At 45.4% G+C, this 25,745-nt stretch overlaps 1 protein-coding gene across 2 annotated transcripts in view; it reads left to right on the top strand.

Moving 5' to 3' along the window:
• The window catches only part of LOC137424230 (thymus-specific serine protease-like), a 134,157-nt gene that overhangs the window by 39,458 nt on the left and 68,954 nt on the right, over nucleotides 1-25,745 (top strand). For both annotated transcript variants that reach the window (XM_078774149.1, XM_078774150.1), the window contains exons 5-8: nucleotides 15,204-15,327; nucleotides 15,508-15,582; nucleotides 21,448-21,495; nucleotides 21,579-21,848. In XM_078774149.1, the coding sequence (XP_078630275.1) occupies nucleotides 15,204-15,327; nucleotides 15,508-15,582; nucleotides 21,448-21,495; nucleotides 21,579-21,848 (517 nt within the window). The remainder of the gene's footprint in view (nucleotides 1-15,203; nucleotides 15,328-15,507; nucleotides 15,583-21,447; nucleotides 21,496-21,578; nucleotides 21,849-25,745) is intronic.

Here is a 25,745-nt window from a genome sequence, read left to right as displayed (position 1 = left end):
CACCCCCTCTTCCACATCCTCGAAAATCTCCTTTACCTCCCTCATTTCCCAGTGCGCCTCCTCAATTTCGTCCTCTAAGGCCACCTTGACCGTTTCTATATGCGTCCTCACCTCCCGGTCCTTCGTCTCCATTGCCTCTGTCACCTCGTCCAAATGCTTTGTCAACCCCTCACGTACCATCTTACATTTCCTCTTCGTCGCTATAAGTTCCTTCTTGATGTCTTTCTGCGTCGCCTTTAACCCCCCGATTATCGCAGTGTTCTTCTCCACTTGATCCACTAATTCCCTCTGTCCCACCATCAGCTGTTCCACTCCCCTCGTTAGATCTTCCATTCCCCCTGTAACCTAGCCGTACTAGTTCTCACCTCTTTCTCCATATGCTCCTCACCTCGCTTTACCTCCTCGCGTACCCCCGCGAACTCCTCGCTCACACCTCGTCTGATCTCCTCCCCCATTTCTCCCATCTCTTTGGTAGATGCTACCCTCATCTGCTCTAAATCATTCCTCTGAGCATCCAATTTACCTTCCAACCCGATTTTCACCTCCCCTATCTGGTTCCCCATCTGTTTGATTTCCCGGGCGGATTGCTCCCCTATTTCCCGCAATTTGTCTTCCATCTTGTCTTCTAGCCCCGTTAACCCATTCTTCACCCCTTTTATCCCGTTGTCTAACCCCTCAAATGTATTGTCCAACCCCTCAAATTTATTGTCTAACCCCTCAAATTTATTGTCTAAACCCTCGATTTTATTTCCCATATTACTTAACCCGTCTCTGATTTCCACCCTTGATTTGTCCCCCTGCAGGTTGAGGGACGCCTGCATTTGTGCCATAAATTGCTCCATGAGGGCCTGCATCTGGACCGCCCCCATTGGCGCAGCGGGCACGGCTACCGCGCGCTCGTGCGAGGAGCCATTTTGTGCGCCTGAAACCTCGTGCGCGAGGGCACCATCTTGCGCGCCTGATACCCCCGCAACAACTTCACCATTGCTCTCTTCCTCCATTTCCTCCCTGTGGTCCTGGGTTACCCCTAACCCCTCTTCTAATTCCCACACCGGCATCCCGTCGCCTTGACCATCCATGGCACGATTTTTAAATTTAGGATGTTAAAAATAAATTCTCGGGCCACTCAAAATTTTGAGCGCGCTATTCGCGCTTCAGGTCCGAATCCATCCCACTTCTGACACCAATTGTTACGGAACCGGAGTACGGCACTCCCCTTAGGGGGGGGGGTTTAATCCCCCCTTCTATTTTCACTGGCCGTCTCTGCTCCTGACGCTACCCAGCTACCTCCGGAAAGGCAGGTGCGCAGCCCCGTTCGTACCGCGGACAGATGTTAATTGCCGAGCGGTTTTTAGCAACCGCGGCACGAACTATTAACAAGGACTAGACCCGATTCTTGAACGTTGGCCAAATCATGCCATAGGTATTCAATTGGGAAATCACTAAAGCGACACGGATGTGAAGAAGAAGCAGAACAAAGGTAGGAAATACAAATATGGTTTATTTACGAATTACTATTTACACAATCAAAGAAACCAAGGAAGAAGTAAGAATAAGAAAAGAATTGCAGAAAGAGGGACGGACCAGAAGGACACAGTGCAACGCTAGCATACCTATGGCAGTCTTACTTACAAACCCAGGACAGAACAAACAAAGACAGACTCACACGAATGGGGAATTCTCAGGCAGGAATGGTGGGAAGGATGCGAAGGTGGGACCACAGGGCACCACAAGCGGGTCCGCTCCGGGCGGGAAGCGAAGAGCCGGCAGTTCCTTGTATTCGGCTTTACACCGCACACCGGCAGGGTCACTCGCTGCCCCGTCAGGGCTTCACGCGGCTGGTTGAAACGGGGCTGGTTGAAGCGGCTCTCTGCAGAAATCTCTCTTGTGCAGAACTCAGCTGGGTCACGCATCTGCTGTCTCTCTCACGCATCTGCCGACTCTCTCACGCATCTGCCGACTCTCTCACGCATCTGCCGACCCTTCAAAAGGCTTGCGCGCGCACTTTTATTGCCCTGGGGCGATCAAGCCGCCGGCCTCCATGACACGCCCATTGGTGAGCTCGCCTCGGCCTTGATTGGTCGCGAGGGCTCACCGATCCCGCCCCTAGAGGAGGCGTTGGCAAGGCCACGCCTTGTTCCTGGCGCTGGGCTGACTCCTCGGACCTTCTGCTCCGAGATGACCTCGTGCTCAATGGAGTCTTGCGGCGAAAAAGCAGCAGCGGCGAATGCAGAAAACCGTACGCAGAAAACCGCCCAATGCAGTTGGCAATGGCTGACAAAAGGGGAATTGGAAGGGAATCTACCTTATTTGAATTCGGTGCAATGGAGTGTCAATTAATGGAAGACAAAGCCTTAAACTAATACACATAATAAGGCGATAACTACTGAACAGGGAGATCTATGATTTTCTACGTGATTGTATGTGGAATAACTAAGGGGACGACCTTTGACCTTTATACACAACCCGGAGGGTGATATTTTACAACAATTCATTACACTACAACAATACAAAAAAAACACAACACAATTCTCAAATCCACAACAATATATTATATATATGTATATGCAGCTAAGTGCTGAAAAGGGATTTCTTTTTATTTTCTTAGCTGTCTTTGTGTTGGTGAATGAATCGAAGGTCCACCACGTTTGAAGAAGAAGAGTAACAAAATTTATTGAAAAATCAAGCACGATCGTGGAGATTCTTAGAGGAAAGAGAAGGACTCAACGAAGCCTTCAGGATCCCCAAACATCGGACTCCACCATGCCAAGAGTAGAGTTTAAATACAAAAACCGAATCAGATTATTCCCCAGCGAGACAAAGGCAGTTTCAAAGGAATGAAGGGTTTGAAATGGCCCCATCCTGTCCTTATCGGCCCGAATTGTTAATGAAGACCAGACTCAAGTCTTATCCCCTATCCTATCGGCCCGAATTGCTAATGAAGCCCTGGCTCCAGACTTTATCACAAGAAGAGCTGTTCTCAGCTGATCCTGGATAATTATTTTGTTTTCAATACAAAGTGAAACTAACTACTAAAGCAAATCGCCATCATTAATGGCACAATCCCCCACAATTCCCTCCTTTTGGCTCTATTGAGACAATGTATCAAAGAGACAATTTAGGGTCAGCAGGTCGGCATTTCTTCATACTCCGTAGTCCTGGCTCTGTATGCCTGTGAGCGCCCAAGGAAATCTCCAGCTCACCCTTGGCCCAGCGTAGGAATCTTGCCTTCGACAAACCCAATCGTTGGACTGAGAACGCAAGATTTAGGAAAACCGAGACAAAGCTACACCTGCAATGCTTAATCTAACGGTGGTTAATTGTCACCAATCAGCCCCTCGTGGCAGGCCTCTGTCTTCTTTGCATCTCCACGTCGTGGTCGTACATGTTGTAATTGTAACGGCTCTCCAAAGGCAGTCAGACCCGAAGCTAAGTCAACGGGTATTAGACTCACACCGAGAGCTTGCAATACATATAGCGAAACAGGAGTCGACAAGGCCTGCACCGCAGGGGATTTTGTAAAAAAATCATCACAATCATCATATTCCTCAATATCACATTCATTTGGGACAAGGGAAAACATACGTGGGGAATTAGCCGATACTAATTGGGAGAGGTTTGGGGAAGAGCAATCATTGCTATCTAACGACACGTCGTCCATGTACTCGTTCGGATCGGCGGAAAGAACCATAGTCTTTGCCAGCGCTTTCTTCGACGTCCATCCTGAAAAGTATTTCTTTACACACCTAAGCACAAAGGCTTTTATTAGTGCCCCCAAAATTACTACCCCAATTACCACGGCAAGTGCGGTCAACAACCATTTAACAATCGTGCCTGTCCATCCTTTGAACCAATCTGCAATCCATCCGACATTCCAAATCGCTCTCTTGCTTTGCCTATTCAGAGGCCTTGAATCTAAATTGAATTTAGAGGCCTTGAATCTAAATTGAATTTCGAGGCCTTGAATCTTGAATCTAAATCTAAATCTAAATTTCATGCATGACCAGCACTGAGTCTTGTTCTAAATTGTTGCCACCTCTCTTGCTACCTTCCAATATGTGTTCTCATCATTTCTCACTTGAGCTTCGTCTCGGGGGTATGGTTTGAGTATGATTTCGAAGTTTGCTTTTAATCAGCCATCCCTCATTCCCGATTTCCACCATCCTTTACACCTCAGCTTCATGAACATGCCTTCTTCCAAGTGTGTGTGTCTGTAGCCTTAAATCGGGTGACCCCCATTTGTATCCCAGCTGTTCTTCCACCTGGAGAGTGGCTACCCCCCAATATGATTGTGCCTGAATTTTTTTTTTAAATACCTGTTTGAACCTACTTCCATTCAATGACACTTCCCAAGTCACGGTTCTCCACATACTATGTAGGTCGCTTATGATTGTTTCATGAAAATATGGTAGTGATATTTCCTGCCCCATTACTATGGTGAGATTTCGTGTTTCCCAGATACCCCCTTGTGCGCTACCAATAGATGGTCCGTCGCCCCTGACGCATGTCACCATTGCTATCAGAAGCATAATTCCTGTGGCTGACAACGTCATTACTGTGTTGTGGTGTCTGATGCTAGGATGGTCAACTTACAATGCGTTGCGTGGATCCAGGAGGGTTTATCTTTGCAGAAGTCTGCGGTAGTCAACAATACCTGGAATGGCCCCGCTCACCTTGGTCCCAGGGCGTTCTTGCGGGTGAAGTGCTTCACAAGCACCTGGTCTTCAGTTGGTCTTCAGCTTCTTCACAAGCACCTGGTCTCAATCAATTCCATGAAATTGTTGCATCCAACAGAAACCATTATTCCAACGATTATTTTAAACAAACAAATTTTCTCTAATCCACCCGGCCCCTGCCCGGGTCCCACTTTCAGCATATCATGCACCTGTTCCCTGCACCTGTTTCGGCCTCTGGCCCAATATTGTCTTACATTGTGTAGGGATCCATGGCGTTTCTCACCAATCGGAAAATGAGTTGTTCCAAAAATTGTAATTAAGTCCAATCCTGGGTCTCTCCACTTCAATCCTCCAGAGTTGCCCAATATCTACTATGAATCCCAATATCTATCTATAGATATTATCCCAATAATTATATAATAGTAACCCAATATTCCAATATCCAAAAAATATCAATATCCCAATATCTACTATGACCTAGAATGGCACTTGGTGGTTGGCCACATCACTCAATGGTGAAGAATCAATTAAATAATTCTCAGATCCAAATCCAATCGTCTGTCCCTGCAAAACACTTGCCACATTCCCAGCCAAAAGCCTGTTCAAAAAACCCTATCCTGTGTCCAATCACCTCCCTTTTTTAATTTCTTTATTTCATTGCAAATAAAACAAATAAAAAATATCAAAAACAAAAATAGTTCTAATATGTATTACTGTCGTCAAGACTCAGTGTGGGTGGAGGTGCCCTCTGTTGACAATGTGATGTATGTATCAGGTGGTTTTACCTCCATATCTCACTGCAGTGTGCGGTCAACAGCACCTGTTTGGTGACCACCTGGTAGCCCAGCCCACCTTGGTTGGAGGCGGTGCTTCCTCCTGAAACTCCTGATCAGAACCAAGTTACCTGTAAATGGACACTTTTGATAGTTTTCATTAGTGTTGCACATAAAGGCAACACGTTATCATTCAGGTGGTAAACATTTACCCAGCATGCCTATGGACTGTTGGTTGCACCACCACCAGCTGCCAACCACCATGACGTCCCTTTTGTTATTACCCAGCAGCCACGATGCCTCCAAACCTCCAAAAAAAAAAAGAACCAGACCAAGCGCTGTCCCCATCGAACGGCGACACCACAACCACAACCCTAATGACATCATTGCCAACAACCAGGCCACAACATAAAACAGAGATCCACAATATCCTGGCCGATTAACATCTCCACACTCGCCACCCGGCGTTCTCCACAATGACATTGCACACCACAACACCATAACACAACTGCCTGGCGCAATCAGCACCACCACCCTTTAAGGTCAAATTCCATCCACTACTCACACCACCGGATCTTCTTTCAGACTCGTCCTCACCCCTCCTTTTGTTCCAAAAAGGTGACCCAAAATGCCCAGTTCAATCAAACAGATAGACAGACAAACAGAGAGGTTCCATATTACAAAATGCAAATATTTGATAAAAATAATTTCATATTTCCCCCAATTCACTCATAGTCGAAAATTAATAACGACCATCGACACCTAGATTTACACAGGAATTCCTGCTACCACAAGCCACCGATATCTATCGAAATGCGAAACGCTTGCTCCCATCTCACCATTTCACAGCCCTTCTTGGGGGGCAGCCCAACCTCTACTTGGTGCGCACCTCCTGCACCTCACACCTCACACATCACTCCAACACGGCCCCCAAATGCCACATGACCAAAAAACCTCAACCTCCGACACTGTCCACAACGCAAGCTGCTGCGCCCCGCAACAGCACCTCACAAAGCACCTCACAACTGGAAGATGGGTCATGGCTCTTTCTACACAGTGAAGTTAAAGCAGAATATCGCAAAGCATAATTTGAATAAAAGATTGAAGCAAATTACAAGCAAGCATAATCCCCACAAAGCACCTCCTGTTGTATTAAAGCACGGCTCTCCCATTCAAAACCACATTTCCAGCGAAGATCACATCACCATATTTCACACCTTACCTCCCTGGAACAGCCGGTGGTCCTCCTAGAGATGCATTCCGATGTTAAATCGCTTCAGCACCTGAGCGCTCAATTTTGGCCCTCCATGGAATTGCACCATGGACTTCACAATCGGACAGACAGACAGGGGTAAAACGATAACCACAATTACCTTCCCCCAAGCAGGAGACCAGAGCATTCCCATTCCATCTGCGTTCTGCTCAAGTCCGGTCACAACCCTCTGAGATGTTTTACTCACAGACAGACAGACAGACAGACAACAGAAGCGAGCCACAAGCCCCAGAACCCAACCAGACTCAAACTCACTTCCAAAGGACACCACTTCTCCAGACTGGCACAGTCTCATCCACAGTCTCTTTGCCAGCTCATTTATTAAACGAAAAGCAAACAAAAATCGTTTGCCAACAAAGGGCAAATTCTGCCAACCTCATGCAGAAATCAGCACCCCACCTCTCCAATTACCTTCTGACATTGGAAGGGATCCAATGTAATGACATCATCTTCCTTTGAACTCGGAGCACACTGACGTCATCTTACATTTCCCCCCGTCCCATATGCACTGGACTATAGGAATTAAAATCATTTTTACCCTACTTGTCAACCCACGGAAATATTAGCAATTAGATAATCATTTTAGGAAATACAGAAAAATCAATGCAGCAAAAATCAGCGCAACTTAAAAATTGATATCCAAAATCAACATAAAACCAGGCAGTTTCTCACCAGCCCAGGCACCGTCCTCGTTCGCTCTCCCTCCGTGAAATCTGCAAACCAACTTCTATCGGGGGGCCTCACAAAGCATTCTGTCATTTTCAAAATCACACAGGTGCCAGTCGCATTTCAATCATGTCGACAGCTCACACAACCAACCTCTATTTACAGGCACAGGTACCAACTCCATTACATCTGACAACAATTCCAGCCAGCCAATCAAACCACAGGTCAATCAAACCACAGGCATATGGGACGGGGGAAACAACTCCCTTGCAGGTATACCTGAAGGTATACCTTGCAGGTATTTCACACCTTTTATGGCACGTCACGTGCACCTCCCACGCGACCCTATACCACTTCATTTATTTCATTCATCTCATCATCTAATCGGCAGCCATCGTTGTGAATTTTAACCCTTCTCATTACACAAGGCTGCAAAGCAAGTCTCCATAATCCCGATTCATATGAAATCCACATTAATCAGATTCTCTGCACCTGTACCAGGCCTCCGCACACGGTTTCTTAAATGAAAACAACATAAATGTTTTGGGACTCTTAGTTATTTCCGTCCTTCCCGACTCGAAATCTTCTTCTTCCACAAAGAAATCAACTCCATTTCAAACAAATAAATTTTATTTATTCAACCCCAGTCTCGTTTACTTCCATCTCCTCCGCACCCCAGACCGAGTGCAGTGCACCTTTCGCACACCTGTATGTGCATGTTTCCCCAATCTGCCAATCTTCTGCTCCTCTCGAATGTCCCAACCAATCCACCTGAACAGTGAGCGAGCCCTTGCCGGCATTCTCCATGCTTTGTTCCACCACGGCACAATGCCAGCTTGCATGTCTCCTCCTAGCGTGGCGGCTCCACGCGCCGTACAATCTCTCCACTCTGATCCCTTCATTTTGGCTGTACATGAAGGTGCAGCCATTCGACGGCTCGTTGCATCATTTACCCGAACGCTGGTTGGTTACTGGTCGCTCCGATTCCCAAAGCTTATTATATCATACTTAATTATACTAATCATATTAATCATATTAATCATATTTCCGCTCCGACCACTCGATCATTTCCGATTTAAACATACATTAACGAATTTGCAGCCCTTTATCCAACGCATTCCGTGATCCCCCGCGGGCTCACGCAGTCACAATTTGCATGTACGGTGCATGACGTCACACGGCACACATGACTCGAAGCTCGCTCAGCTCCCGCCAGAATGCGCAATGCCGGTGAATGACATTTATTTAATTATCCCAATTGATGATCGCTCGCCCCGGAGTTTTAGCCTGCCCCCAAATTTTTTTTTTGTCCCAGTTCAAGCCCCTGAACACACAGTTAAGTCCCATATCTGCCTCTCCCTTAACCAATCGTTAACTCTCAGAAGTCATTTTCAATGTGGAGTCTCCAACCCATGTGACGCCTCCAGCCAATCATTTTCACATCACAAAGATGGACGTTTGGGTGTCCCATTTCCTATAATTAGTTGGTATCTTTCACGAAGTTGGTATCCCATCCCTCGGATAGACGTTAAAATCGGCATATCCGGCACGGATTCCCCCACGTCAAGCAGGCGAATCACAATCATTTGGCCGGCCGATACGCCGCATCCTGGAGCACACCACAACCTATGTTCTCCATCCAAAATGCAATCCAATGGACACCACATGACCTAACATCGTCATTTTCAAACTCCATGCCACGGTGCTGTGAGATGACAATACACAATACAATACAAGAAGTCCTTGATCAATCATACATGATAATCAGACATGATGACAATATGATGATACACGATACATGACACACATCTCACAGGAAGACTAAATACACACGTCCATAAGTCGGCCAAGCATACACGTCAATGACACACATCATTGCAAGCACACACCCATCCACACCAGGTGTGCAGCACATCTTCCCTACCATCTCTTTCATTTGACATCATTTTAACATCACATCATCTCTCCATTTAACCAAGAATTCAATTCAAATTCAAATTCAAAATCGCCAATCAGCCTGACGCAAGCAATTCAAAGCGATGACGTCATGCCGTCTTCAATTCAGAGCGCACGTTCGCGCTTCCACATAATATACTTTGGCCCAAGTTCCAAGTGAATTTAGCTCATCTACATACCACGTACGTTCGCAGGCGAATGATAGCTCCAATTTGACATGTTCCCATCCAAAAGGGGTAACGCATCAGCGGCACTGCCACGCCCTTAGCCAACGATGTCATATATACTCCGTACCCATCAATGGTACATGCTACCATACCATCATATACCAATATGCTATAGCATTTATTTATTTATCAGAAAACCATTCGCACTCTGGTTAAGTCCGGCCGTAACCTTATCCTTCCAGACTCCCGTGTCTTTCGTTCCACACAAAACATTCATACCACGTGACCATTGGCACCTCGTACCGCTCGCACTTTCACACACCACACACACCCAGCAGTGTCAACACTCGCATTACTCGCACACAGTCGCACTCGCAAAACTCACAGCACAACGACACATGCCCCTTCAACTCAGCAGCGCGCCTCACCAACCCGCCGCAAACAGTGTGTTCGGGCCAACAATCCTCATCCATTCGTTCCTCCCACACCAAAAAAATCCATTCATGCTGGGGAGGGGTGTTAGGGATGTGAATGGGGTATGGAATGGGGGGTGGGGGTGGGTGGCGGGGATCCTTCCTACCTGTGCTTCTACCTGGCCCCCTGCTGTGTACCCACCTTTTCTCTTCAGGATCACCTGTCCTGTTGTTCTCTTGGATTCTGTTTTCCTGTGCTTTTATCTCAATGGAGCTTCAGCTCTATTTGACCCTGGTCTCTGACTTGACCTTGTAGTTGCCACTACTATTCCTGCTAGGCTAGCCTGTTTCGCCACTGCCTGCCTCTTCATCCTCTTTCCACCACCCATATACCTTCCAATAGTCGGATGGGAAATGTCTCTTCTCTTTCTCCAGCTTGTCTAGAGCTTCCTGACTTGACCTTGTAGTTGCCACTACTCTTCCTGCCAAGCCTACCTGGTACCTGCGCTTTGTTCTTCTTTCTGGCCATTTCCCTTGGGTCTCTCCATTAGCTCAGCCTATGCTTTCCCTGGTAATGCATACCCCATCATGTCTCTAGGCTGTCCATCCTGGGATGTTCATGGTCTACAGGTGTCGTCCCGCGTCCACCTGGCCTCACGCTCCCCCCTTCCTGCTAACTCACCCTGCCCTTGGTAAATCAATAAACTCGTTACTCTGGGTCAATGGTCCATACTTACAATTTGTCTGTGGCCCAAGCTCAGACGATGAAGGAGGAACGGACCAAAACCAGGGAGGAAGCGGAGTACGTAATTTTGGATAATTTTCAGCACAAGGGCTCACTTTAATCAAATCGGTTGCCGGCCGGCCTCTCCTCTCGATCTCTCCAGGGTCCATCCTCCTCTCCGACTCCAAGATGGAACCCCACTCCTGGTACCAATTGTTGGTGAATGAATCGAAGGTCCACCAAGTTTGAAGAAGAAGAGCAACAAAATTTATTGAAAAACCAAGCACAATCGTGGAGATACTTAGAGGAAAGAGAAGGACTCAACGAAGCCTTCAGGATCCCCAAACATCTGACTCCACCATGCTAAGAGTAGAGTTTAAATACAAAAACAGAATCAGATTATTCCCCAGCGAGACAAAGGCAGTTTCAAAGGAATAAAGGGTTTGAAATGGCCCCATCCTGTCCTTATCGGCCCAAATTGCTAATGAAGCCCTGGCTCCAGACTTTATCACAAGAAGAGCTGTTCTCAGCTGATCCTGGATAATTATTTCGTTTTCAATACAAAGTGAAACTAACTACTAAAGCAAACGCCATCATTAATGGCACAATCCCCCACATTTGTGTCCGTCTGGTGGTACCTCACTGTAGAATTTTACCTCAGTATTTCTTTCCATTATTTTTATTCATTGCTTTATTTTTTAATTAAATCCTTATTGTTGAATTTTTATTTGTCGTGTTTCTTTGTTCGTGGGTTCGGGAATAAACCCGTGTTTCTTTATGTCAGATAAACGTCTTGCAGCCTTCCATCTTGCGTGCGCGAAACCCACCATATTGTTGTGGATATGAGGACTGTATATTTTTTGATTGTGTGCTGTACTATTGTGATTATTGTTTATTCTGTGCCTCCTGCCTCCGGAGCTGTGTAAAGACCAAAAGGGCGTCCCATAGTCCACAAGCATACACGTCAGCCAAGTAATAGAATATACCTGTTGATAGTTATCTCTTATTCTGTGTTTTAGGGTAAGGCTGTGTCTCCCATTAATTGAAGTACTCCATTGCACCAGTGAAAGAGATAGATTCCCTTCCATTCCCATCACCAATTACCTCCGATCCAATTGCCGCCATTGGCCACGAGGCAGGGTTGGGGAAGAAAGGCGTGTCTCCACCTCGTCATAGAGGGGGAGGAGTGAACCAGCCCCGCTCGACCAACCATGAGCCAGGGGTTTGGCTACAGAGGGCGGAGGAAGAGCGGTCGGGGAGGTTCGCAAAGGTTGAGGGGCGGGGGCCTATATAACCCAAGGCAGGGGTGTGGCCAAAGGAGATGAGTTTTTACCGGCAGACACAAGGGAGCCCAAGCCGTGGAGAGGAGTCAGAGAGATTCGCTTTTACAAGAGACTGGAAGAGTTGAGCTTCTACCAGAGACAAGACGGTTGAGCTTTTACAGAGAAGAGAGAACCCGTCACACCAAGGCTCCACCAAGCTCCGTGTTGGCTCCACCAAGCTCCGTGTTGGCTCCACCAAGCTCCGTGTTGGCTCCACCAAGCGTGCACCTCCAGCCGTCCACCTTCTGCCATTCCTGGCATTCCCCGCGTGAGTCAGTGTTCTGTTTGTTCTGTCCTGGGTTAATTAAGACTGTTAGATAAGCTAGTATTTTCCCTGTGTCACCTGCGTCTTATGTGCTTGTAAATAAACGTGACTGCTTTCTTTTTGCTTATGTGTGTAAATAGTAAATAAATTTAGTAGTATTTCCAACCTTTTTGTCTTCGTTTTCCTCTTTGCATTGCGTCGTTTTCGTCTTTTCCCTCATTGAGCAGCTGGGGTGCGATACGGCCAAAGTCTGGGTGAATCGGGTGAGTTTTGTTAGGTCGCGGTCTTACACCACCGCTCGGTCTATAACATCTAACCGCGATCTGTAACAATATATTTGGGTGCCGCCTCAGGAGTTAAAGCTGGTTCGGTTATCCGTCATCGCCGGTGACGCAACAACATATGTATTGTTATGAATTTTGGGGTAGTGACATATATAGATTCAGGTAGATCTGCATAGGTATCGTGCTCCGGTTGTCGTGATAGGGAATCCCACATGTAATAAGTTCTGTCTAGCCCGGATGTTGGATTAAGTGTGTATTTGTGGTCATACAAGGATGGCCTTGTGATAAGTAGAATAGGGATTATGCTAATTCCCCTGTGTAAGAAACTTGTGATCATTCCATTCTCCCATATGGCAACACACATAGACACTAGTTAGGAATCCATCCCCATTAGCGCACAAACTAATACAATTCTCCTCTCACAATAAAACTTACTGGAAGAACAGGCAGGAAGCACCCGCGCATTGCGCCCGCATGGCGATGAAATATTGAGCAAGGTAGGCTGAGGCCATGCCCACTTCATGACGGATTGGTCAAAGGGTTTGATGGGGAGATCACACCACTGGTATGGAGGGCCAATCGGCACGCAGCTGAAGCCCAGAGACAAGAAGGAACCAACTGATTGGCCAAGGGGGATCAATAAAAGTGGAGAGAAGCCGACATTTTGTCTTCTCGTTTTGGATGCCATAGCGAATGGTCATGGACTGACATAATCTCTCTCCCCCTTTTGTGCTCTCGGGTTGGACTGCTCGTTTGTGCTTAGACCTTCTGCCTGCCCTGGATTTTCCTTACGTTTTGTTAAATTGTCGTGCCTTCGGACTTTGGTGGAGAGACGGTTGAGCGAGCACGAAGAGTTGGGTTCTCAGTACAAGCGACTGGCGTACCAGCACGGCTTGCCACTGCAGCGAGGAGAAGCAGGGGCGAGGGAGACGTCCGGTGAGGCCTAGCAGCGCGGAGCGAGAGGTTCTCGCCAGCGGAGGCCTGCTTCGTGCCAATGACCAGGCAGTTCCCGCCAACACTAGTGCCGTGTCCGGACTGCATGCTCGAGTTTGGCGACATTGACGAGGACACACCGCAGCCAGACAAGATAAGTCCCCACGATAAAACACAACAGTTCTTTTAATTTATATCCTCTCTTGTCTGTTTTGGAAGTCTGGTGTGTGGGATCCCAAATTAGATTTTCGTTACTTCGTCGCGTTTCTTTGTCCCTGCATTCCGTTTAATAAATATTATTTTTTGTACATTCTAATTCCGTTTTCGTTTGAGTTAAATTTCCACAGGGTTGAAGACTGCGCGCGGGACCGTCAGGTAAAAGCTCCCCACTTCTTCTTCCTCTCTCTTTCTCCCACACTTGTATAGTGAGTCCGTATTTGAACTGAACGCCTCTAAGTAAGCTCAATTGGTCATCCGTGGTGTGCTCCGTTTTAATAGAGCCGTCCACAGGACAGTATGTACATATATATATATATATATATATATATATATATATATATATATATATATATATATATATATATATATATATATACATATATTACATATATACATATATTACATATATACATATATACATATATATATACCTTGGTTTAAGCAGGTTTAAGCAATTAGATCACTCTGTCTGTCTGTCAGTCTATCTCTTTGATCGATGAACTACTTGATTTAAATCGAATTTTATATTTTGAACAATGTAGAAGATGAACACATGTAGTTTAGCTGTACTTTGGCTCTGAATTTGGCAAATTGTATGGTGCCTCATCCTGAGGGAGCATGCACGCAGCGCAGTAAAGCAATTTATTCAGTCTGTTTGTCTCTCTGTCTGACAGGCAAACAAAATTGGAAATAATTCCAAACAGGAAACTTACTGTTTCAGAGAAGTAATGAACAACAGGCAGGCAGAACTAATTTAACATGTTAAATTAGGTGGTGTATAAGAGGGTGCATCAATGGCAGTGAGCTTCCGATTCAAAGGTACAGTCTTTAAAACTTTTAAATTTGACTTCAATTGAATTATATATTTGAACACTATAGAACACAAATCGCCTTGTTTTCACTTCCAAAAACCCTAAGTTTAACAGTACTTGGACAAAACATTATGCCGTCTTGGGTTTTTTCCCGTCTCTCAACCCCTCTTGTCTCCCGCTCCCTTCATTGTATGTTTTATGAATATGGGTCTGTGCCTATTCTCGTGTGTAATTTGTTAGCTCTTACATGAGTCTTGACTCTGTTTCCAAAAAAAAAAAAAAAAAAATTTTTTTTTTGCTGCGCACCGCAAGGGCAGTGTAACAGCGAGTTCAGACAAAATGGTGGCGCCCAGTGATGCAATGACAGAGCTAACCAAAATATCTGTTTGTGTAGTGCATCTTTTTCTTCAAGATCGTTCCAAAATCTTCAGTTTCTCCAACAATAGTTGGCAGCCGGTTCAGCTCTGGACTATTCGGTTTGTCGCGTTGGCTTCGTATGGTTGCCATTTTGCCTGTTATTCACAGCTTACAAACAAACCTAGCATAGATCATGCTCAGAAACGCAAAGCAAGATTTGACAATATCTCTCCCCTGTCCTTTTATCAAGACTGTATGGGGTAAGGAATTCTATGAACTCTTGAGTGAAGCATATATTTTTTCAACTTCATAACTTACGTACTCTTCCCATCTCTTCCTTGAATATTATCCCCAACCCCATAGCCTACAAGACTTGTTGCTGCTTCAGAAACACATTATTCAAACCTACAGGTTGAGCAGTAACAACCCATGGGTTACATTTGGAGTATCTTATGCTGGGTCTCTCTCTGCTTGGCTACGACAGAAGGTAATTCTGCACATTTCAACTCTTCTTTTTGTTATATGTTATTTATTTGAAAAGCAACTTCCATAATACTTCCTCTCCCATTGTCTCCCCTCCTCCATTCTCTTATAAACATCCTCCTTCTTTCTCTCACCCTCCTCATCATTTTCCTCATCCTCTGAATTATTACTGTCCTCTTCGCAGTTCCCTTCACATATATTTGCAGCCGTGGCCTCCTCAGCTCCCGTCAAAGCCCAACTTACCTATGATCAATATCAGGTAAAAAGACTTCCAAACTAATTTCTCACTCAGTCAAAAATCATCTTCCACTTGATCTGCTGTACTGAATCTCTCCCATCTCTACCACTTCAACAATTCTCTTACCTAATAATAAATAACCCCTACACCCGACTACAATTCTAGCCTAACTGAGATTGATTGCTGTAGTAAAAAAAAAAAAAATGTATATACGTATATATACAGTCACGTGAAAAAGTAAGTACACCCCATGTAAAGTTTTGACTTTTTCAACATATTTCAACATACAGCTATTTGATCTTCATTTCAACAATATTGATAGATAAAGGTGATATAATATAACAAATATCATGAAACATTTACATTTTGTAGTCCATTGTATAATTCAAATAAACATAAATGCAAATTTCACATGTGGAAAAAGTAAGTCCACCCTTGGCTCTAATCGGTGGTATTGCCCCCTTTGGCAGAAACAACCTCAAGGAGGCCTTTCTTATAACTGTCTACCAGTCTCTGACATCGACTGGGAGAAATTTTTGCCCACTCCTCCATGCAGAATTCTTTCAGCTACGTGGTGTTTGAGGGGTTTCTTGCATGCACAACTCGTTTCAAATCCCCCCACAACATCTCGATGGGATTTAGATCCGGGCTTTGACTTGACCATTCCAGAACCCTCCATTTCTTTCTTTTCAGCCATTCCTTGGTGGATTTACTGGTATGTTTAGGGTCATTGTCATGTTGCAAGGTCCACCTTCGGTTGAGCTTCCACTTTCCGATTGATGGCCTCACATTATCCTCAAGCACCCTCTGGTACAATGAAGAATTCATAGTGGATTCTATGATGGTGAGCTGCCCAGGCCCTGATGCAGCAAAGCTGCCCCAAACCATAATATTTCCACCACCATGCTTTTCAGTTGGTATCAGGGTCTTGTGGTCAAATGCTGTCTTTGGTTTTCGCCAAACACGTCTTCTGGTACTGTGGGCAAATAGCTCTACCTTTGACTCATCTGTCCAGAGCACATTGTTCCTGAAGTGCTGGTCGTTGCCTAGGTGTTCATTGGCAAACTTTAGTCTTGCCCTGATGTTCTTTCTGGACAGCAAAGGTTTCCTCCTGGCACACCTCCCATGTAGATCAAATTTGTGCAGCCTCTATCTAATGGTAGTGTAGAATAATAAATTTAACTTCTTTTCTACTTCAGAAACTTCCAGAAACTTCCAGAAACTTCGTTATAGCAAAATCAATGTTTTATTCACTTTTGAGAGATTTGCTGTATTTCACTAAATGCACGAATTAGATATTAATGACGTTGTTCTGCCGGTCGTGGCTGCAGCTCCTTTCTCTTGGTCTTCATTGAACCTCGTTCAGTTGTTGACCAGTCTCCAGTTGTTCACTCCTCTTCATTCACTCTCCCCGTCCACTCTGCTTCTTACTCGCAACTTTCTCTTGGTTTTAAAGCCCCAAACTCCTTTGATGTTGCGGAGTATGCAGGGTCACCCCCGAGGTTAAATCCCCTTGGGACATGAGAGCCTGCAAGCGTCTCTGGTTCTCTTGTTCAAAACCCTTATTTGGCTCTTGCTTGGCCAGCTAGTACTTCTTTCTGTTCAAGAGGTCAAATACTCTGACCTGCTGAGGAAGAATTTGCAGCCTGTGCGCAGTGAACTGAACATAGGCTATTTTTCTACACAGATGGCGGTCCACGAGCATTACACATTTTGTCTGAAATTAACTCTCCCACCCACCTGTTAACTCTAGTTCTATGCTCTTTACTCATTCGTAAAGTAAAACATATACCACTTTACACACGATCACATTGAGATATGTATTCTAGCAATACTGTCAATATGAATATTTATTCCCTGACAGTAGACTCGTGCACTTTGACATCAACAGTGTCAAGAGCTACCTGTAGGTCCCGTGATGACATTCTGGGGTTCTTAGAGACTTCTTTCAGCATCTTGTGGTCTGCTCTCGGGCTGAACTTGCTGGGGCGGCCTGGCCTGAACAAGTTGGCAGTTGTTTGGAATCTTCTCCACTTGTAGATGATCTTCCGGACAGTTGAATGATTGATTTCAAATTGTTTGGAGATCTTTTTACATCCCTTCCCAGACTCGTAGGCATCAATAACCTTCTTTCTGAAGGCCTCAGGGAGCTCTTTTGATCTAGGCATGGTGACGTCGCACACTTCAACAACAAAGAGCAAACCAAACTAAATGTCTGAGGTTTAAATAAGACAGGTTCCTCCAAGATCCTCTCTAACGATGTTCTAATCATTTGCACCTGAGCTGGTGCACCTGATTCTAATTTAGGTATTTGAAGTAGTGATAAATGTAGGGGTGTTCTTACTTTTTCCACATGCGAAATTTGCATTTGTTTATTTAAATTATACAATGGACTACAAAATGTAAATATTTCATGATATTTGTTATATTATATCACCTTTATCTATCAATATTGTTGAAATGAAGATCAAATAGCTGTATGCTGAAATATGTTGAAAAAGTCAACACTTTACATGGGGTGTACTTACTTTTTCATGTGACTGTCTATATATATATATATATATATATATATATATATATATATATATATATATATATATATATATATATATATACTGTATATGTAATATACAGTGCATTCAGAAAGTATTCGGACCCCTTCACTTTTTTCACATTTTGTTATGTTGCAGCCTTATGCTGAAATCGTTTAAATTCATTTTTTCCCCTCATCAATCTACACTCAATACCCCATAATGACAAAGAGAAAACAGGATTTTAGAAAGTTTTGCAAATTTATTAAAAAGAAAAAACTGAAATATCACATTGACGTAAGTATTCATACCCTTTGCTATGACACTTTAAATTTTGCTCAGGTACATCCCATTTCTCTTGATCATCTTTGAGATGTTTCTACACCTTGATTGGAGTCCACCTTTGGTAAATTCAATTGATTGGACATGATTTGGAAAGGCACATACCTGTGTATATAAGGTCTCACAGCTGACAATGCATATCAGAGCAAAAACAAAGCCATGAGGTCGAAGGAACTGCCTGCAGAGCCCAGAGACAGGATTGTGTCGAGGCACCGATCTGGGGAAGCCTCCAAAAAAAATTCTGCTCTGTTGAAGGTTCCCAAGAGCACAGTGGCCTCCATAATTCTTAAATGGAAGAAGTTTGGAACAACCAGGACTCTTCCTCGAGCTGGCCGCCCGGCAAAACTGAGCAATCGGGGGAGAAGGGCCTTGGTAAAAGAGGTGACCAAGAACCCGATGGTCACTCTGGCTGAGCTCCAGAGAACCTGTGTGGAGATGGGAGAAACTTCCAGAAGGAAAACCATCACTGCAACACTCCACCGATCTGGACTTCATGGCAGAGTGGCCAGACGGAAGCCTCTCCTCAGTGAAAGACACATGAAAGCCCACTTGGAGTTTGCAAAAAAAGCACCTCAAGGACTCTCACACTGTGAGAAACAAGATTCTGTGGTCTGATGAAACCAAGATTGAACTGTTTGGCCTCAATTCTAAGCGTCATGTCTGGAGGAAACCAGGCACCGCTCATCACCTGCCCAATACCATCCCAACGGTGAAGCATGGTGGTGGCAGCATCATGCTGTGGGGTGTTTTTCAGCAGCAGGGACTGGAGGACTGGTCAGGGTTGAGGGAACAATGAACGGAGCAAAGTACAGAGATATCCTTAATGAAAACCTGAAACAGAACGCTCAGGACCTCAGACTGGGCCGAAGGTTCACCTTCCAACAGGACAATTACCTTAACCACACAGCCAAGACAATGCAGGAGTGGCTTAGGGACAACTCTGTGAAGATCCTTGAGTTGCCCAGCCAGAGCCCTGACTTGAACCCAATCCAACATCTCTGGAGAGACCTGAAAATGGCTGTCCACTGACGGTCCCCATCCAACCTGACAGAGCTTGAGAGGATCTGCAGAGAAGAATGGCAGAAAATCCCCAAATCCAGGTGTGCAAAGCTTGTCGCATCATACCCAAGAAGACTCGAGGCTGTAATCGCTGCCAAAGGTGCTTCAACTAAGTACTGAGTTAAGGGTCTGAATACTTATGTCAATGTGATATTTCAGTTTTTTCTTTTTAATAAATTTGCAAATCTTTCTAAAATCCTGTTTTCTCTTTGTCTATATGGAGTATTGAGTGTAGATTGATGAGGGAAAAAATGAATTTAAATGATTTCAGCATAAGGCTGCAACATAACAAAATGTGGAAAAAGTGAAGGGGTCTGAATACTCTCTGAATGCACTGTATATGAGGGGCAGTCAATAAGTAACCTTAAAATATTTTTTACAACTTGTTCATTGCATGTACAGTACATGTGTAACAACTGTTATTTTCTCCATTGCGTTCAACATAATCTCCATTGTGTTCAATGCATTTTTTCCAGCGCTTTACTAATGCCTGGATTCTTTTAGGAAAAAAATAATAATCTTTTGGCTGCTTGTGTAGCCATTCCTGCACCGCCTTTTGGACCCATTCGTCGGATCTGAAAGTGGTTCCACCAAGGGCTTCGATGAAGTTGAATGGGCTCACTCTTTGCTTTTCCTCTTCGTTTCTGGCTGAAAATAGTGGACCCAGGTTTCATCCCTAGTCACAACACGCTGTAAGAAAGCGTCTCCTTCTGTTTCGTAACGTCGCAGAAGTTCTTCACATGCGTCCACTCGCCGTTCTTCCTGTTTGGGTGTGAGTTGTCTAGGCACCCACCTTGCAGACACTTTGCGGAACCCCAGCATGTTATGAATGATATGGTGTGCTGAACCATTGCTAATGTTCAATTCGGAGACCACTTCATCCAGTGTAATGCGACGGTTTTTCCTTAGCACACGCTCAACTCCTACAACCATTTCTTGTGTGTCGGCTATGTGAGGCCAGCCCGGGCGCGTCTGCCACACTGGACACTCCACTTTTAAACTTCCTGTCCCAGTCGTACACCTGCTGCAGCAATAAACATGCTTCACCATATTGCATCTTCATTCTGCGATAGATTTCACTGGGATTCACACCCTCACTTCTCAAGAAACGGCTGACAGAACCTTGCTCCTCCCTGGTGCATGCTTCTAAGGGAGCCGCCATCCTGGAACTGCTCTACTGACATCATGCGCTCAATGTTGCCAGATCTAAAACAGGAAAAACATGACTCTTACCCATAGATATAACATACTGTATGTCGTCTACAACTACACACATTACATTCTCGAATTTATATCGCCATTTTAAGGTTACGTATTGACTGGCTCTCGTATTGCGATGTGTGTATATATATATATATGACAATTACATGTGTATGTGTATGTGTATATATATATATATATATATATATATATATATATATATATAATATATATATGATGACAATTACATATAGATATATATATATATAATTATATAATTTTTCTGCCGCTGTGTTGGTAATATAATTTGCATAGGAAGTCTCTGACTGCAGAGGATGGTTCTTAAAAGGATTCAGCAGGATACGTACCCAGTTAGAGGTTACAAGTGTACAGCATAAAGCAATTATGCTCTTCCAGCTTGTGCCATCTTCATATAAACATGAGAACACGTGCACGTCTACCCATGAGAACAGAATTAACACATCACTGATGACAATTACACCAACAACACAAAAAGATGGGTGGCAACTAACTGTCTGTGTGCACACAACATGTTTCTGCAATAGACATTTCAACAGCATAATCACCGTTTTAGACCTTGCCATGGTCCCCATATTTATACATCTTAAAATGTGACGTGCTTCCTCAATAACTGCCTGACACTTGTATGTTCAAAATAACGCTGAAACAAATAAATGATCTGCCGTGTATTTCAGCTGTACATACCACCCATTAACACTTTGTTTCTCTTTAGATGGTGGGGAGAGCTTTTTCTGATTTTCACATTGGAGGCTCCAGTGAGGTGAAGACATTTTAAATTCTCAAATGAACATTCACAGTTTAATGCATTATTACTTTCTGATGAGACATTTCCTTCGGCCGTAGTGCGCAAACAGCGTGTCACAGGCGTTTGCTACGGTGGACAACATGATTGAGAAGAATGAGTTTCAAGCACTGAAGGACACCTTTGAGTGGTGCATTTACACCGATAATCAGGATGATCTTGCGAGCTTCGTGATGAACCTTGCCACGCCGTTTATCACAGCGGCAACATACAACAACGAGGGCAGAGATCGTACTGTTGCAGAGCTATGTGAAGTTATGACTAACAGAAGTCTGGGCAACAGCTACCAGCGACTTGCTGCCATTATCAAGGTGGGGACCTCTTCGCTATGTATGGCTTGTGTTATTTGTTTATTTTTCGTACAAGAGAAACAATGCAAAGCAAGGTTTTTTTTTTGGTTTTTTTTTGGTTTTTTTTTTGTATACTGAATCGAGGCTCGTGATTCCACTTCACAAACATCCACAAACATCCACGAGGCTGACATCCACTTCACAAACAAATCAACCAGACAAACAAAATACACAAAAAGAGGGAGCGGAAGACAAGAGAATGGGAAGCACACAAACACTTGAGAGCACACAACATTTAAGAGCAGGGAGATGTGTGGGAGGGAGAGGGCTTGGGGGCAGGAGGCGTGGGAAGGGGGGGGGGGGGGTGGGAGAAGTATAAAACACAAGGACACCAAGGACTTCCAGGACAGAAGTTGGTATTTCAAGAAGTGGAATTGGGGTGAAATTATCGGGGATAGAAAAGATATCAAGGTTTTGGATGGGGGAAGATAAGAGATGGTGGTGAACAGCTGTTTTAAAGACCTGGAGGGTGGAGTGGGATTGAAGAGAGTGAGGGAGTTTGTTCCAGAGGCGAGAGAAAAGAGGAATGAAGGAGCGAACTGAGAACGGAGGTGAGCAGAGAGTCTTGATTTTGGCAGTTTAACCATAAGAGGGTTGCAGGCAGATCTTGTGCGACCTGTAGGAATATTTGCGGGACAGAGCCCAGAGAGAGCTGGGGGGGGGGGCAAGGCCAGAAAGGAGTCGGTAGAAGACGGAAAGACCACCAACCTGTCTGCGGTGAGTGAGTGAGAGGCCCTTGGAATTTGCTTCATCGCAGGAGATTCCAATGATTCTGAATGCTTTGCTTTCAACAGCGTGAAGACGAGCTAGGTGTGAGGCAGGAGCACCAGCCCAGAGGGGAGAGCAGTATTCCATTGAGCTGCGGATGAAAGCCTTGTACGTGGTGAGGAGCTCAGGTGTGCCAAGGAAGGACTTCGCACGACGGAGGATGCCCAGGCGGCGACTGGCCTTGGAGGCCAGATTTGAAATGTGGTTTTCCCAGGAAAGATCGTGGCAGATAGTGAGACCCAAAAGTTTGAGTGACAGAACTTCTTGGAGAGGATTATTCAGAAAGTAGATGGGAGGGTTGTCCAGTCGGTCTTTTCGGAGAGACATCGTAAGAGTGTGAGATTTGTCAGGATTGAAAGACATGTTCCACTTGTTTGCCCAGTCTGTGATTTTGTCCAGGTCTGCAGAGAGTGAGGAGGCTGCAGACTGCCGATCTGAGGGATGAAGAATGGAGCGACAGAGAGTAGAGTCATCAGCAAAGAGATAGAGAGGATTTTCAAAGAGTCGGAAAGATCATTGATGAAGACCAGAAAAAGCACAGGGCCCAGAACACTGCCTTGGGGAACTCCAGCCTGAACAGGAAGAGGAGATGAGAGAAACCCATTCACGGCCACACGTTGACTACGACTAGAGAGGAAGTCCACCAGCCATGCGTGGAGATTTCCATGGATACCAACAGAGGAGAGTTTGGTGAGCAGAGCGGGGTGCCAGACCGTATCGAAGGCACGTGATATGTCAAGGGAGACATCTCTAATTTCCTGTTTGGCATTGAGGACCTCCATCCATTGCTGAGAAAGCAGTAGCAGCATGTCCAGAGTAGAGTGACCAGGTCTGAAACCAAATTGATGATCAGAGATCAAGCCATTGGAGAAGAGGAAAGATTTCATATCCGAAGCAATGATGGCATCCATGACTTTGCTGATAATTGAGAGAAGGCTGATTGGTCTGTAGTTGCTGGGATCTGTTTTTGCACCTTTTTGTGCAAAGCGGTGATGTTGGCAGATTTCCAAGCAGATGGCAGATGACCTTGAGCAAAAGAGAGTGTGAAGAGAACAGAGAGAGGGAGTGAAAGAGCTGAAGAACAAGATTTTAGGACCAGTGGGCTGATGCCGTCAGGTCCAGTTGCAGAATCAGAGTCGAGGGTTGACAGAAACTTTTCCACCTTGTCAGGAGGAAAGGACACAGAGTCCAGGAGCAGCTGGGTACGACTAGGTACGGTGGGTACAGAGAGGGATGGGTTTGGGACACAAGATTTAGAGGCAAACACAGAGTTGAGGCATTCAGCTTTTTCACGCGCGGAGTCAGCCGTGTGGCCGTTTGAGGTGAGGGAGGGGATGGAGGGGGAACAAACGCCAGAAACAGATTTGACCAGACGCCACCAGGATTTGGAAGAGGGAGACAGATAAGAGAGTTCTGTCCTGAGAACGGAGAGATATTGTTTCCTGGCTCTCCTAAGGGTGGACACACAGTTGTTTCGGGCTTTGTGAAAGGAAATGAGATTTCCTTCCATTGGATTTGCTTTCCAGGAGACGAAAGCAAGTTGTTTCTGGGCAATAGCCTCACCACAAGATTCCGTGTACCATGGACGGGAGGAAGGGTATGACAACTGAAAACGAGATGGGATAAATCTGTGCATGAGAGAGAGAGCAGTTTACTTTGGAAGAATTCCCAGGATGAGTTGATGTCAGAGGCGGTAGAGATGGGAGACCAGTCCAGATGATTGATGGCTGCTTGAAGACCATGCCAGTTGGCCTGAGTGAAATGCCAGACTCGACGACGCTGAGGAGGCTCTCTGAGAATGGTCAGAGAGATGTCCACTTTAACAAGCACATGATCAGATGAGCCGATTGGAGCAGAAGAAGAGCAGCAGACATTTTCAGGGAAGTTAGTCATAACCAAGCCCAGAAGAGAAGATGCTCCATTGATTGAGATCCGGGTCGGGAAATTGACAGATTGTGACAGTCACAGTGAGTCACAGAAGTCCTTTGCTGAAGAGCCATGGCTGGTGAGAGAGGTACCCACACCCAGCCAACTGGCATGGTGACAATTGAAATCACCACATATGAGGAAGAGAGAGTTGGGATGGGTAGATAGAAGTTGGTCCATGTTATCAGACAGCGAGATGTAGATGGAGTCATCACTGTTTGGTGGACGGTACAACACACATATGAACAAAAGGTGGGAGCGAAGGGGAAGCCGTAGCCAAAGGTATTCCTGGGGGTGAGGTGGAGAGAGGGCAGTGCAGGGCGAGTGAGGAAGAGTTTTTTATAAAGATAGCAACCCCCCCCCCCCCCTCCAGGACGAGGCTCAGGTCTATCATACCGGAGGAGGGAGTAACCTGGGAGAGATACCAAGGAATCAGAGACATCATGAAGGAGGAAAGTTTCTGTTAAGCAGATCACGTCCGGTTTGTCAGAAGCAACCTGTATGGAGAGATCAGTCAAGTTTGAGCGAAGGCCCCGGATGTTTGAGGTCCATACTGTTAAAGAAGAGGAAGGGGGAGCATCGGATACAGAACAGGGGGGGGGGGGAGCGTTAGGGTATGATGTGGAAGAGGAGGAAGAGGTAGGGAGAGCTGTTGAAGGTGTGTCAGAGATTTCAGAACAGCTTGGAGAAAGGGAAGAATGGGGCGGACAAAAGGTTTGATGGTGATTGGGTGAGGCGCAGTGAGGTGTTGTTTGAGGAGGGGGAAGAGTGAGGCAGAAGGTTGAGGGAGATGAAGGTGAGAGTTGGAAGGGGGAAGAAGCGGGGAGGACGCTTTGAGGAGGAGGTGGGGTGAGAGGGGAGTCTAGGAGGGGAGGAGTGAGGGAGGGTCTCAGAGGGGAGGGGTGTGGGGGGAGTTTAGGAGGGAAGGGGCAAGGGGGGAGATCTGAAAGGGATGGGTGATGGGGAAAATTTGGAGGGGAGGGGTGAGATTGGATTTTGAAAAATGTACGATTAATGGGAAACGAACATTTCTTGCAAAATGAGTTTCTTGCGACCTTCGAGTCAAAAATACGTTTGAGGACGCTGAAGGATGGGTGGAGTTCTGGAGAGTTTAGGGAATGAATGAAAGAGGCACTGTAGCTGTAAGAGATGGAATTTTTTTTG

This window comes from Myxine glutinosa, chromosome 3 (genome assembly GCF_964187855.1).
Source record: "Myxine glutinosa chromosome 3, kmMyxGlut1.1, whole genome shotgun sequence".
Taxonomy (NCBI): domain Eukaryota; kingdom Metazoa; phylum Chordata; class Myxini; order Myxiniformes; family Myxinidae; genus Myxine; species Myxine glutinosa.
The sequence above is the reverse complement of the archived record's forward strand: the minus strand, read 5'-3'. Positions and strand labels throughout refer to the sequence as shown.